This window comes from Ovis canadensis, chromosome 3 (genome assembly GCF_042477335.2).
Source record: "Ovis canadensis isolate MfBH-ARS-UI-01 breed Bighorn chromosome 3, ARS-UI_OviCan_v2, whole genome shotgun sequence".
NCBI lineage: Eukaryota > Metazoa > Chordata > Mammalia > Artiodactyla > Bovidae > Ovis > Ovis canadensis.
This window is the reverse complement of record NC_091247.1, coordinates 206,356,371-206,370,550: the sequence shown is the minus strand read 5'-3', so window position 1 is coordinate 206,370,550 and position 14,180 is coordinate 206,356,371. Positions and strand designations below refer to the sequence as shown.

At 42.4% G+C, this 14,180-nt stretch overlaps 1 protein-coding gene across 2 annotated transcripts in view; it reads right to left on the bottom strand.

The window, feature by feature from the left end:
- Window positions 1–66: 66 nt before the first annotated feature.
- Window positions 67–14,180, bottom strand: part of ARHGDIB (Rho GDP dissociation inhibitor beta) — a 20,022-nt gene continuing 5,908 nt past the window's right edge. For both annotated transcript variants that reach the window (XM_069585631.1, XM_069585632.1), the window contains exons 2-6: window positions 8,428–8,611; window positions 7,653–7,736; window positions 5,011–5,087; window positions 3,371–3,434; window positions 67–734 (exon numbers count right to left, since the gene is read on the bottom strand). In XM_069585631.1, coding sequence (XP_069441732.1) covers window positions 535–734; window positions 3,371–3,434; window positions 5,011–5,087; window positions 7,653–7,736; window positions 8,428–8,605 — 603 coding nt within the window. In that variant the 5' untranslated portion in view covers window positions 8,606–8,611 and the 3' untranslated portion in view covers window positions 67–534. The remainder of the gene's footprint in view (window positions 735–3,370; window positions 3,435–5,010; window positions 5,088–7,652; window positions 7,737–8,427; window positions 8,612–14,180) is intronic.

Sequence of the window (14,180 nt, the reverse complement as noted above, 5' to 3'; positions counted from 1 at the left end):
TTGAATGGGAACTATCCAGTTACCATATTTGCTTAAAGGGAGAATGCAGAGAAAGGAGAGTCTCAGTCAGCTCTTATAACTGCTTTATTCCTGTTCTCTTGTGCTGTTTACAGTGTCTCCCAGAAAAGAAAAACCACAGTTGGCAGGGAACATGATGAGGGACCTTCACTGAACCAGCAGTCACCACAGGAGAATCCAGGGGTGGAGGGAGGGACAAGGACCTGAGGCAGAAGGACTGAGCTAGTTTGCCCATTTTCTGATCTCCAGTTGCTCAAATGGGAATAAAAGAGGGACTATTAAATGATCATCTATGGGACAGAGAACTTGGGAGATCTGGCCACGTTCAGGAGGAGGGCAGGATGAAAGCCCAATTTCAAGCATCTTGTTCAGCTATCACTGGGAGACACCTTGTGGCAGAGGGTGCAGTGCTAAGAGGGTGGAGGGTGCTGGGGAAGGGGCCCAGCTGTGATCAGGGAGGAGGGACCAAGGGCTCTTCTGGGTGGCAGAGAGAGGCAGAGCGAAGGGCCGAGGTGCTCATTCCGTCCAGTCCTTCTTAATGGACAGGTTCCACTCCCAGGTGAGGTGGTCATGCTTGTCGTCGTCGGTGAAGAAAGACTTGTTATGGTAAGTGCCTCGGGCCAGCATGCCCTTGGGGGCCTCCTCAATTGGAGTCAGAAACTCATATTCCTCTGGCCGAGGCCCATAGCTGCCCACCATGAATGTTGCTTTATCCACTGGGAAGAAAGAAAAGTTCATTAGGGTGAGAGCCTGTTAGATGGAAACACTGCATGTGACAATTTGGAGCAGAGCTCACTGTGATCAAAGCCAAGAGCAATACTTTGCAAGCCTGGCTAAATATCAGATTTACCGGGAGCAACTTTTTTTTTTTTTCCTTAAAAAACATTTTTTAAAATTGGAATCTCTTCATAATGTAGTATACTTTGACCCACTCTCAATCTATGGTTAGTGCTATTGTGAGTCCCAAGAATCAGTGTCCTTAAAACACAGCACAGCTGACTCTGAGATTCAGGAAAGCTGAGGAATTAGTGCCCTAAATCAATGGGGATCCAGACTCTATGAAGATGTAGCAGATTATGTCATAAAAACAAAGCAAACAAACAAACAAAAAACAATTCCAGGTACTCCAAAGGTACGCACTTCCAGTTACAAGAGAAGTTAAGTCCAGGGGATCTTCTCAACCCAGGAATCGAACTGGGGTGTCCTGTATTGCAGGCAGATTCCCCACTGAGCCAGGGAGGCCCTAAAGTACAGTGTGGTGACCATAGTTCACAATACTATATTGTGTATTTGAAAGTTGCCGAGAGAGTTGATCTTAAAAGTTCTCGTCACAAGAAAAAAAATTGAAACTGTGTGTGGTGATGGGGGTTAATTAGACTAATTACGGTAATTATTTTACAGTGTGTACAGGTACAGGTCATTATGTTGAATACCTAAAACTAACACTATGTTATATGCCAATTATATCTCAATTAAAAAAAAAAAAACAACCTGAAGCTAATTGAGACCAGAGTTCTGATCTCAGCTCTGCTGCTATCTATGTTTGGGGGATTCTGTTTCTTTTCTATATAATACACCTTGAGGATCTTCCATCTACAAACTATCATTCTGTGGATAGTTGCAAGAGATAAGGTAACAGCTGGTTAGAATGAATCATTCTGATAGTAGATGTTCATTCTGATCAGAATAAACAGAAATCATGGATGGAATAATTAGATGAAATGGGAAAACCAATAATTTGGTTTTTAAAAAAAGTAGTGGTGAACTGAAACAGATGGTAAAAATAGCCAACCAGAGTTATTAAAAGGTGAGCAACTGGGATATATATTAAGAATAATGAGGACTAGAAAGTTTAAGTAAAGGTAGGTGGGCAGGCAGGCAGCTGATGTTTAAATTGGCTGTTATTTTGAATAAGTTTGGAGGAATAGCTGCAGACACTCTTGACCAGCTTTTGCCCAAGTGACACATCAGAGTCTTCACACCCAAAGGAAAATGGGAAACAACTATTTTTTCGTGAGACTAGGTATTGGAAGAGCCAGGACGATCTTTCAGGTTAACAATCTTCTGTGGGATTTGAGTCACTAAGCGGGTCTTCAGTTCAGTTCAGTTCAGTCGCTCAGTCTTGTCTGACTCTTTTTGACCCCATGAATCGCAGCACGCCAGGCCTCCCTGTCCATCACCAGCTCCCAGAGTTCACTCAGACTCACGTCCATCGAGTCAGTGATGTCATCCAGCCATCTCATCCTCTGTCGTTCCTTTCTCCTCCTGCCCTCAATCCCTCCCAGCATCAGAGTTTTTTCCAGTGAGTCAACTCTTCCCATAAGGTGGCCAAAATACTGGAGTTTCAGCTTTAACGTCATTCCTTCCAAAGAACACCCAGGACCGATCTCCTTCAGAATGGACTGGTTGGATCTCCTTGCAGTCCAAGGGACTCTCAAGAGTCTTCCCCAACACCACGTTCAAAAGCATCAATTCTTCGGCGCTCAACTTTCTTCACAGTCCAACTCTCACATCCATACATGACCATTGGAAAAACCATAGCCTTGACTAGACGGACCTTTGTTGGCAAAGTAATGTCTCTGCTTTTGAATATGCTATCTAGGTTGGTCATAACTTTCCTTCCAAGGAGTAAGCGTCTTTTAATTTCATGGCTGCAGTCTGGATCTTTACTCCATGCTAATTGATCATTGTCTTCCTTAGCCCTCATTGATGGATTTGGTTGAACTGACCTATGCATTACTGCTTCACACCTCTAGGCGACGCTGTTTCACACCGTTAGGTTAACGAAACGTTGGAAGTGCTTTCATCAGCCTTCCATCTTTCATTTTCCTCTGCTCTTATTAACAGAACACAACTGAACATGTACTGTTTAGGTGCAGCTTGTCAAGGAAACTGTAGATTAAGTAATGTGATATTATTTGTTTTAGTTGCAAAGTGAAAATGAGTCGCTCAGTCCTGTCTGACTCTTTGCAACCCCATGGATTGTAGCCTACCAGGCTCCTCCATCCATGGGATTTTCCAGGCAAGAGTACTGGAGTGGGTTGCCATGGCCTTCTCCAGAGGATCTCCCCTACACAGGGATCGAACCCTGGTCTCCTGCGTTGTAGGCAGACACTTTACTATCTGAGCCGCTTTTCTCAATTCTAGAACACTCTTTCAATATGCTATCTAGGTTGGTCTATTTTTTTCCCCCCTATTCTTTGGCTAGGAAATTGAGCACGCAGCCCACCCCTACCCCCTGCCACCTGCCTATCACACGCTACTAGCACCTCCCATTTGGGTAGGTCTTTCCCGAAGTTTATGTGTCCCTGAGAAGCAGAGTTTGGGACAGTGGCAAGTGGGCATACTTTACCTTTCACCCCCGTCCGGTAGGTGTGTTGAACATACTTCAGTCCTGACACAATATCCTTGTTCACCTGTAGATGGGAAGGAGCCAAGTGATTCAGATTAAAGAGGGTCTTCAATTTTTCCTCGTGTTTCATGCGGATCTGACCTAGCTGAGGCTTCTCTAAGGATGAAAGGACTGAAGATTTAGTTCAGAATAAGTTACTACTATCATTTAGCCTAGCGATGAGGCAGAGATTAAAGAGAGGAAGTCACAAGACTCAGTGTTATCGAAGCTGGTTCCAATTGTTGAATACTATGATTTTTGGTGTGGGGGAGGGGATGGTTAATTAGAACACTATCTCAGTATTCTACATTACATTTCTCCTTCCTCCGTGGCCCAGAGAAGGGTCTTGAGCTCCTTCCCCCTGAAGACTGGCCATAAGGCCTTTCTTGTTTTTAGGTTACAAAGGCATTAATGGAAACTAATTATTATGTAAATATCTGAAAATCCTACTCTCAGAAATGATCCACCGAACATATGAAAAACAAACAGGGGGAAAAGTCGTAATGGAAAGTTGGACCTAGAAGATGATTTTGCTTGTAACATAACTGTGATTGGAGTCTAGAGATGAGATGAGTCACAGGAAAACAGCCTCCTTGGATGAAAATAATGGGTGAAATCCATTTGCCTCTGGCATGTAGTTTGGATGGCTGTCATTCTCAAATGTTGTCTGGAATCTTGCCACTTTCCCAAGCCTTTCAGAGAAAATTTACTAAAGCGGAATGAAAATATAGACAGCTTGAGTGCTTTATTTTTCCATGATTCATTCTACCTAGGGCTGAACCAATCTGTTAATTTTATACCATGGTCATACTTATACAAGCAAATTAAAGTGGGCATGGCACCAGTAGCTGGATGGCTTCATTAACTGTTTACCCATGTAAGAATGAAAGAGTATTGTTTCTCCTCGACAATAACCAGGGCTCCGTTTTTATTTTGGACAGAACAATCAGAGCAATCTCTCAGCGATACATTTTGTTTTGTTGGCAATGAGGTAGTATAGCCATGAATACTTCTTGCTTAGGTTTGGAACAGGCACTCAGCAAAACATGTAGCATAAAGCTATCAAAAGCAGACAGAAGGAAAACAGCTTCATTGGAGAGAGTGTGATAAAATGAAGCCCGAACTTTCTAATTCTTCTAACTTCTGCATGTGACTCATAGATATAGGGAAAAAACCCACATCCTTCTAGAAGACTTTAAGCTGGTCTCCTGGGCATAATAGAAGATGTGGTGGGGTGGGTAAAAGATCAAAAAAAGACAGAAATGGTGGTGGAGTAGTAATAAGGACTTCAAGAAAGAAAGACTCCTGTTTTTCTACTGCTCCACAGATCGTCCATTTAATATAAATATGGTTGAGATGGACAAAAGAAAGGTGTGAATATTCCTTGTTATTCCCTGCCTCTGCCTGTCCACCCTTCCTGATTGTCTTCCATCCCATGAGGAAGAAGCTTTGGGAACTAAAACTGAGAGCCAGATTTAGGGAGAAATAGAAATTAACAAAAAGTATGCCAATGTGATAATGCAAGAAATTTGATTTTTTTTTCTTCTGATTACAGAAAGAATTTTAAAACTTTACACAAACATACAGGGCCAGATACTTACTTTGAAGTTAATTTTGACTCTATATTCAACACCTTCCTTTAGGACAAAGGTTTCTTTTTTAAGGGCTTCCAGATCCCCTGTAGAAGTGAATTTTAAAAGAGTTAATTTTCACTGGAAGGACATTCACAGGAGATGAATGAAGTCGAAGCTCCTGAGCCATTTCTGGACTCCTCAGAGCAACATGGTCCCTGTGGTCCTCAGGTCAAAGAATGTTGAGATTAGTCGCTGCACAAACACACATTTGAAACGCCTAAAATCTTACAGTCAATGTGAAAGAAACATGATAGAGCTTTCCCTCCAAGTTTGTCTGCAGCCTTAAGAATACGCAAGATTTTATCCTTAAAGACTCTGCCCCCAGTCTTCAAATATATAGGAGAAAAATATTATGTAAGAATGCCAACTATTTGTTTTTGTAGATTTGTTAATGTGTGTGGTATTTTCTTTTCTTTTTAAATTTTACTTTATTTTACTTTACAATACTGTATTGGTTTTGCCACACATCAACATGAATCCGCCACGGGTGTACATGTATAATATCATGTAGGAAAGGAATCGCCAGTCTGGATGTTTTCTAAGCTTTAGAAAATGTGCTTGTTTAGTTCCTTTTTATCATTCTAAAAAAATATAACATTAAAACATAGATTTATGCACTTAATTTTGCTTTTGCATTTTCAATTTCATACTTTTTTTTTCTTAAGGAAAAGATAACATATCACTGAAGTTCTAAAGGCTTCAGGCTCCATAAAGCTGGGATCTGCCCCCTAATTCCTGTAACTTGGTTAGGGGTGGTCTTTGTTCCTTTCCCATTATGATCCTGTATAATTTGACATTTGAGGTGACTGTGTGTGTGTGTGTGTGTGTGTGTGTGTGTGTGTTTTGCACAGTTTTATGCAGATGCTTCATGCATATAGCTGGCACCAGCCTCCTCTGTATACATCTAGGATTCACTTCAGTAGCTTTTTTTTTTTGGTGATAGAAAACCAAGCTTTTGTTGTTGCTGGGAAAAAGGGACAGGGACCAAGTCTTCCCTGCAGGATCGATCATCGAGCCTTTCTGAACAGCAGGTTTCCTTAGTACAACTTCAGACCTTATCTTGCAAAATGACGGTTATACCTATTAACTTTACATAATTTCTCACAGGAAGAGGTCTGAGGCCTGGTGAGAGAGAGAGAGAATTTCTTTCTGAGAGATGCTAGAACGTGGGGGTAGTTGAATGTGAGACTCTACTCTAATGATTTCGGTTGAACAGGAAGTGTGTCTTTTCAGCCTCCAATTTCCTCCCTATGACAAAAAGCCCATATAAGGTAAAGAGTGGTTGTCTTATGAGAAAGGAACTACCTTGCTCCTAAGCTTACTGTTCTATAGGCATGCTCTGTTCTGTCTCATGAGTCTATTATATGAATCTGGTAATTATATATATATATATATATATATATATATATTTTTTTTTTTTTTTTCACGAAAGACCTGCCTTTGATGTCTCCAACCCCTGGCTTCGTGGCCCTTTCCTTATTTCTCCCAGTGGCTTACTTTCCCCCAAATCAGCTACCTTTCCTGTCGCTCATCATCTCCTCCAGACCTAAGTCTCAGGAAAGGACTTGACCTTGGCAGCAATAAAGTGAAAGAAAATAACATGTTAAGTTGTACATCTTTAGTGAGGGAAGTTGCTTCTTTCAAAGAATCAGTTTTAAGCTAAAAAAAATCCTGCATATTTCACAATGGAATTCCTAGCATTAAACAGGAGGTCTTGGATTTCTTCTTGCCTTCAGGTAAGTTCTGTAGCTGATGCAGGATCAATATTTTCTCTGATCTTTATCGTGTGTGTGTGTGTGTGTTTGTGTGTGTGCGTGTGTGTGTTTGTGTGTGCGTGTGTGTGTGTTTGTGTGTGTGCGTGTGTGTGTGTGTGTGCGTGTGTGCACTCAGGCATGTCTGACTCTGTGATTCTGTGGACTGTAGCCTGCCAGGCTCCTCTGTCCATGAGATTTCCCAGGCAAGAATACTAGAGTGGGTTACCGTTTCCTTCTCTAGGGGATCTTCCCAACCCTGAAATGGTAAAATATTACCATTTCAGAAGCCTACAACTTGCTTCTTAATATTTTCATTAGCAGTCTTTTTCCACGAATAATAATTCTCCTATGCCATGGAGAGATAAAAATCTAAAATAAATATAATACAGGTAGACATATCTAGTACTTATGCTTGACCCCTTTCAATTAAATAGAAATGGAGGTTAGGGCTTCTTATTAAGCATGGTAACTACTGTGAAAACAGTGATTTGTGATCTGGTCCCAGCATACCTTACTAGAAATCACCTTACTGCATGCCTGCATGTTCAGTTGTGTCTGACTCTTTGTGATCCCATAAACTGTAGCTCACCAAGCTCCCCTGTCCATGGGATTTCCCAGGCAAGAATGCTGGAGTGGGTTGCCATTTCCTTCTCCAGAGGATCTTCCCAACCCAAAGATCAAACCCAAGTCTCCTGTGTCTCCTGCATTGGCAGGTGGATTCTTGACCATGGTGTCACTTGGGAAGCTGTTTACCTTACTAGGTTTTTTTTTTGGCTGGGACAAGGGACAGAAACCATGCTCTTGTCCTCATGATGACATGAGGCCCCACCAAACAGAAGAGCTGTGACCACTTACCAGTGAGGTCCATGGTGATTGGTCCTGGGGCACTTTCACAAACGAGGGTCAGGCGGGTGACAGTGACATTGGGGGCTGTTGGGTCTGCAGAAATTAAAAGGCACTGTGAGCACAGAGAAGAGGTATATGCATACAGTGTGTGTGTGTGTGTGTGTGTGTGTGTGTGTACATTTCAAGTAGGAAAGAGAGAAGATGAAAAAGAAAAATGGACCTCTGTCTCTAGAGGAGACATAAGGATGGAAGTGGCAGATTCACCAGGCTTGGTCTTAGTGGCCTTGGACCTTCCTGTGATGTTATTTCTGCTTCAGGTACTTGTGGGCCCACCTTATTCATCAATAGCAAACATTTCCTGAGTGGCTATGGGTAAGGTACTCTGCGGTTGGTCAGGGTGCATCCATATCTTTGGGCCATGTCTGACTCTTCCGTTGTGTATTGGAAATGATGGATGTTAGGTAAGGAGAAGGAGAGAAGGAGAAAGAGAAGAGAGAATATGAAAGACCATGGAGAGAATCCAATTCTGAGTAATAGTCTGAAACTCCTTCTAAATCCTTCCTATGTGTTATTTTTGTCTATTTCAAGGCAACGTATGCCTTATCGCCAAAGAAAACTTAATTATCCATCTATAACTTGGTTTGGCACATGGAGACTGCAGCTCACTCCCTTAAGCTTAGAGCACTTGGTACCCTCTCCTTTGTACCTGCTCCTGAGTAGCTCAGATGTTTGCCTTTTCTATGCCCCTTGACCTGCCCCACTCTGTCTCCTAACATACACATACCTGCTACCACAGGACCGTCCCCCAGGAGCGTTTTCTTGTACTTAATTAGACTTTCATCATCTTTGTCCATCTCCTGAAGCTCCTTCAGGGACTTTTGTGGGGGGGGTTTGTAGTTGAGCTTGCCGTCCAGCTCATCGTCATCCTCTTCCACGTGTGGTTCTGGGGCCTTTTCAGTCATTTTGATCTAGAGGGAGACAGAAAGAGAGACAGTGATGATCTATTGGCCAAAAGTCCATGGATATGAGCTATGCTTGAGGGGCTGCTCTTAGTCTTGTCGTTGTTTAGTCACTAAGTCCTGTCCAACTCTTTGTGATGCCATGGACTATAGCCTGCCAGGCTCCTCTGTCCATGGGATTTCTCAGACAAGAATACTGGAGTGGGTTGCCATTTCCTTCTCCAGGGGATCTTCCCGGCCCAGGGATGGAGCCCACATCTCCTGCACTGGTAGATGGATTCTTTACCACTGAATCACCAAGGAAGCCCACTCTCAGTGCTATTTTTCCCCTAATAAACTTCTGTAATTGTCAATGATTTTCCAGGAGACTTCCCTCTGATTCAGCCTCATTCTATTTCACAAAATAAGAATATAACACATTCCAGGTTTTCCTTTGACATGTTTGAATGTTTTCATACTGTGATGAATCCCTCCTATTCACTCAATGAAACTGACAGTAAGTAACTCACTTGTGAATTGTTTAAAACAAGTGAAGCAGGATAGCACCGGCTGTCCTGAACAATGAACGAACAGCCCCAGTTCAGAGAGTTATAGAAATGATCATAGTCCTACAAACCCAGCCAGTCTTGCAGGTGTCAAAATGCTCAGCATGTATCAATACAATCCCAGTTATAATGGTGTCAAGTACTTGGTAAAGCAAGTTAGTTTTTCCCCATTCATTGCATCTTTCCCTGAACTCCTGTAAGAGCTCAAAGGCAACTCATGAGAAGTTTTAGGCCCCTGTGATATCTGCCTGAGTGTCCTCCCCTGCTCCCAACATTGCTAATAATTCCCTGAGGCCAGCTAGTGGGTTTGGTTTCTCTCTCACTTTAAAAATTTATTTGGCTGCCCTGGGTCTTCATCGCATCATATGGGATCTAGTTCCCTGACCATGGATCAAACCCAGGGCCCCTGCATTGGGAGCACAGAGTCTTAGACGCTGGACCACCAAAAAGTCTCTTGAATCTCCTGAAACACTTGAATGCTTGTCATTTTATAAGCGCTCATTGATTGGGTTAATAGGTTCTATATCTAACGAGCTTCTGTTCTTTTGAAATAACACAAAATAATAAAGGACTCCAACTTCTTCTAGACAAATTGCAACTGTCTCTTTAGTGCCCTTCTATCCATCTCCACTCCTCCTTTAGCACCTCCTTCTCTTCTCCAGATCTCCTGTGACCTTATGCTCTAAGACCTCCCCTGGGCATACCCTGTTTTCTTCCTTCATCATCTACATTTACTCATTTTGTGTTAAAACATCAAGGGAAGATCTAATACAATTATTTATGCTTAAGTGTTAATGACTGATTGTAAATTTAAAAATTATTTTTCTTAAAGCATGTATAGTCCGAGCTTTTCAGAGTTGAAATGAACCGTGGAGGTGATATAGTCCAAAAACTTGCTAGTCACTCAGTCGTGTCCAACTCTTTGTGACCCCATGGACTGTAGCCCACCAGGCTCCTCTGTCCATGGAATTCTTCAGGCCATAATACTGGAGTGGGTAGCCATACCCTCCCCTCGTTTTATTACTGAGAAACTCGAAACCCAGAGCTTAAGAGAACTGCCCAAGTTCATGTATCTCAATGAGATGCCCTGTCCTAATAAAGAGGAAGGAATCTCTAGGAAGAATTTCAGGCCTGGGATTCACAGAAATGGAGCTATTTGGGGAAAAAAAGGGAGATATTTAGACAAGGAGATAATTTCCTGGTTTCCTTTCATTCTGCTCCCAGGGTAACTCTCTTCCCTACCTTGGGTAAAGTCTTTACTATTCTGAAGCGGTAGAACTCTAAGACAATACCTATCACATCTCATCTTATGTAACCCTGCCAAGTCCTATAAGGTTCCTCTCAGAGTGAAGCTATCTGTGGCCAAAATCAGTTGTGGTTTCAACTTTTAATGTTGCTATTATTGGCAATGGGAAGAAAAATAATTTGGAAGTCAAACAAATGCAATTTTAACAGAGGAAAAAAAAAACGGAAAGGAAAAGAAATGATATCTCTTGGCTCATTTATCCTCTTCCAGAAAAATAACGAGCTGAACACTAGGAGCCTTGATCAACTCTGCAAACAGTATTGCATCGGCTGGGCCCACTTCCTGTGCAGGAAGGAAGCCTGTAGGCCTGTTGCTATGGCAACTCTTGCTTCTGCTGAAGAACCAGCACCACTCAGAGCTGAGCCTCTAGAGAACAGTACAATAAACAGAGTGACTAATTCAAGTCCTACTCCAAACAACACTCAGGGAAAGTGAATGAACTGGCTGGAAAGACGATGAAGGATGCAGTGGGTGGAGGTTGTCGGCTGTGGGTAGTTTAAGGACAACCATTAAGCCACAGATAAAGAACAATGCAGATGAGACTAATTAGATGAGACAGGTTCTCCTCTGGTGACACCCAGGAGCCTGACCAAATACCCAGGGTAGAGGTCACATAAAAAAACTGCCGACAGAGCATCAGCAAAGCTATCACCATGTGAGGACATCTCAGCACTGCAGAGAGGCCTTTCTGGAATGTATTACTTGGTTCTCACAAGTCATGTGCTTGGAGTTTGACTATGAGAGGATGACATCACATCCAGCCACTAATTAGCTCAAGGTGATTTTAATAATCTGTAGGGAAATGACAACCCACTCTAGTATTCTTGCCTAGGAAAATTCCATGGACAGAGGAGCCGGGCAGGATATAGTCCATGGGGTCGTAAAGAGTCGGACATGACTGAGTGACTGAAGACACACACAGGAAATTGTAATTCTGCACCCTCAAACCTCAGTTTTGAAAGGAGAAGGAAACAGAGACACACAGAGAGAAAGATCTGGTCTAGGACAGTACTTTCTAACTTTTAATAGTGTCATACTTGGCAACATAATTTATCTGTCATCTAGATCCTGATTTTTTAATTGGTGAGACATGTCACTTCTAAATTTTTATTATATCTAAACAGATATAATAATTGCTCAGTGAAAATGAGCCACACATTTATTTAACGTGGAGCAGAGAAATGGCAACCCACTCCAGTATTCTTGCCTGGAGAATCCCATGGACGGAGGAGCCTGGTGGGCTACAGTCCATGGGGTTGCAGAGTCAAACATGACTGACCAAGCAACTTAACTAACTAACTAACTAACTAGAGAATTGAAGAGCAGAGAATAATGTGGGATTACGATATGAAATTGTGGCAGTCAAGAGGAGGAAATTTGGGACCACATGAAAATAATTTGGTCTAATTATATAGCATAAGAAAAAGAGATATGAAGTCAGATGACTCCAAATCAGTTCACTCTGAAAAGCTGATTAGAAAAAAGGAAAAAAGGTGAAAATGTCATAAAATGATAAGGAAAGGACTGGAAAGCACTTCTCAGGGAAAGCCCTTCTGAAAGCAAAATGAAGGTCACAAATATTTGATGAGCATCTAGCATTTACAAGACACTGTTCTTTAGCACATACTGATGTTTAAGTTATTCTCCAAGGTGGAAAAAGTTGGGGGATGAGCAATCTAGCCGTACCAAAAATGCCCAGCTGGTTTGATTGGTGGTTCTTAATCTTTCTGGAGATTGCAAGTCTCTTTAAAAATCTAGTAAGAATCGTGGTCTGCAGCACAGGGATTCACGGAGCCCTGAAGTCCTTCGTAGACTCTACTGGAGTTCATGACTAAGAAGATGACTTGAAACTATAACTTGGAAGCAGTGAAGCAAAGCATTGAGTGTTAAACATGGACTTCCCTGGTGGCTCAGATGGTAAAGCATCTGCCTACAGTATGGGAGACCCGGGTTTGATCCCTGGATTGGGAAAACCCTCTGGAGAAGGAAATGGCACCCCACTCCAGTACTCTTGCCTGGAAAATCCCACGGACGGAGGAGCATGGTAGGCTATAGTCTACTGGGTTGCAAAGAGTTGGATACGACTAAGTGACTTCACTTTCTTTTTCACTTTTTGCTTCTCTCTGAAGCCTGGCCAGACCAACGACACAACTCAGCCTCAAGCCAAGGATCATGGCTGTGAACCTGAAACCCTGGACCTGCAGAGGCAGGAAGAGATACCAAGTAATGTCTGGATCTCAGGGAACATAACAATAGTCCAGTAGAAGAGCTGCGGTTTGGGAAGAGTTCTGGGTCAATCTACTTGATTTTGGATAATTATCCCCTCAATGAACTAGGCCTCATCACGCATGAGTTTTCATTCTGGCTTTGTCACTAACTAGCTATGACCCTGTGAGCAAATGTTCTAACTGCTGTGATCTTCCTTTCCTCATCTTGGGAGGTGACGGGTTAGGGGAGACCATCTCTAGGTGCTTCCTTTTCTAAGCTTGCAACCTGTAGTCAGGTGTCAGCTCAGTTGTCCTTCAGTTACCTTATTTCACCTGTATAAAAGGCTATCTGCCTCTGTTTCATTATTTCATATTGTTTATTTATGTGAATTCCCCAAAGAGTCTGCATTTGCAATTTTACAATTCATTTCCTGGAAATTTCAGATTCTCCCGAAGCCCCAACTGGTTAATATATCTTGACACCAGTTTCCCAAGCTAACTGTATATGTATAGTTAACTACAAGTATCATTTTTCTCCTTTCAAAAATAGTTTAAAACTTTTTTGTTTGTGTTGTGTGTGTGTTTTGTTTGTTTTTCTTGTTGTTTGTTTGTTTGTTTTTTGGTTGCACGATGTGCCTTGAGGATCTTGGTTTCCTGACCAGGAATTGAACCCTGGCCATGGCAGTGAAACCACAGAGTCCTAGCCACTGGACCACTGGGGAACTCCCTCATTTTTCTCTTTTTACCCTTCCATTTTGAGGAATTTTAGGGAAATGCCAGGTTGCTCTCCAATTGCATCATCTAAAGAACAGCTTTTTTGTGTGTGTTGGAGTATAGCCAATTAACAATGTTATGATAGTTTCAGGTGAACAGTGAAGGGACTCAGTCATACATATACATGTATCCATTCCACCCCAAACTCCTCTCCCATCTAGGCTGCCACACAACATTGAGAAGAGTTCCCTGTGCTGTACAGCAGGTGTTTGTTGGTTATCCATTTTAGGAATAGCAGTGTGTACATGCCCATCCCAAACTCCCTAACTATTCCTTCCCCCCACTACCCCCCACCCCCCAAACCATAATTTCATTCTGTAAGTCTGTGAAGAACATCTGGTTTTGTTATTGATAACAATAATTCTAACAGCTATCACACATAGTGCTAAACCCTGCCCCGAGGATTATCTCACTTAGTCCTCACCACAGCCTTAAGGAGGCTGTCATCATTGCCTTCCACAGACTAGGAAACTAAACTTGAAGTAAATAACTTGCCCGAGAAAGCATGCTGTGTAAGTGACAGCATGAATATGAGCCCAGGGGGGTTTCTGACAGGAGGCTCCAAGCTCTGTCACTCCAGCTGTCTTTATTAAGAAGTAATAATGAAATTAGAGAGCTCATTGGTTATCTTGAGAATCTCCATGGGGGATGCTGCACAGGCAGAGGTAAGTGCTGCTTTGCAAAACTCTGCAGGGCGGCTTTAGCAAGTCAGGGAAGTGTCATCTAAAGAGAATTTCGGTGCAACT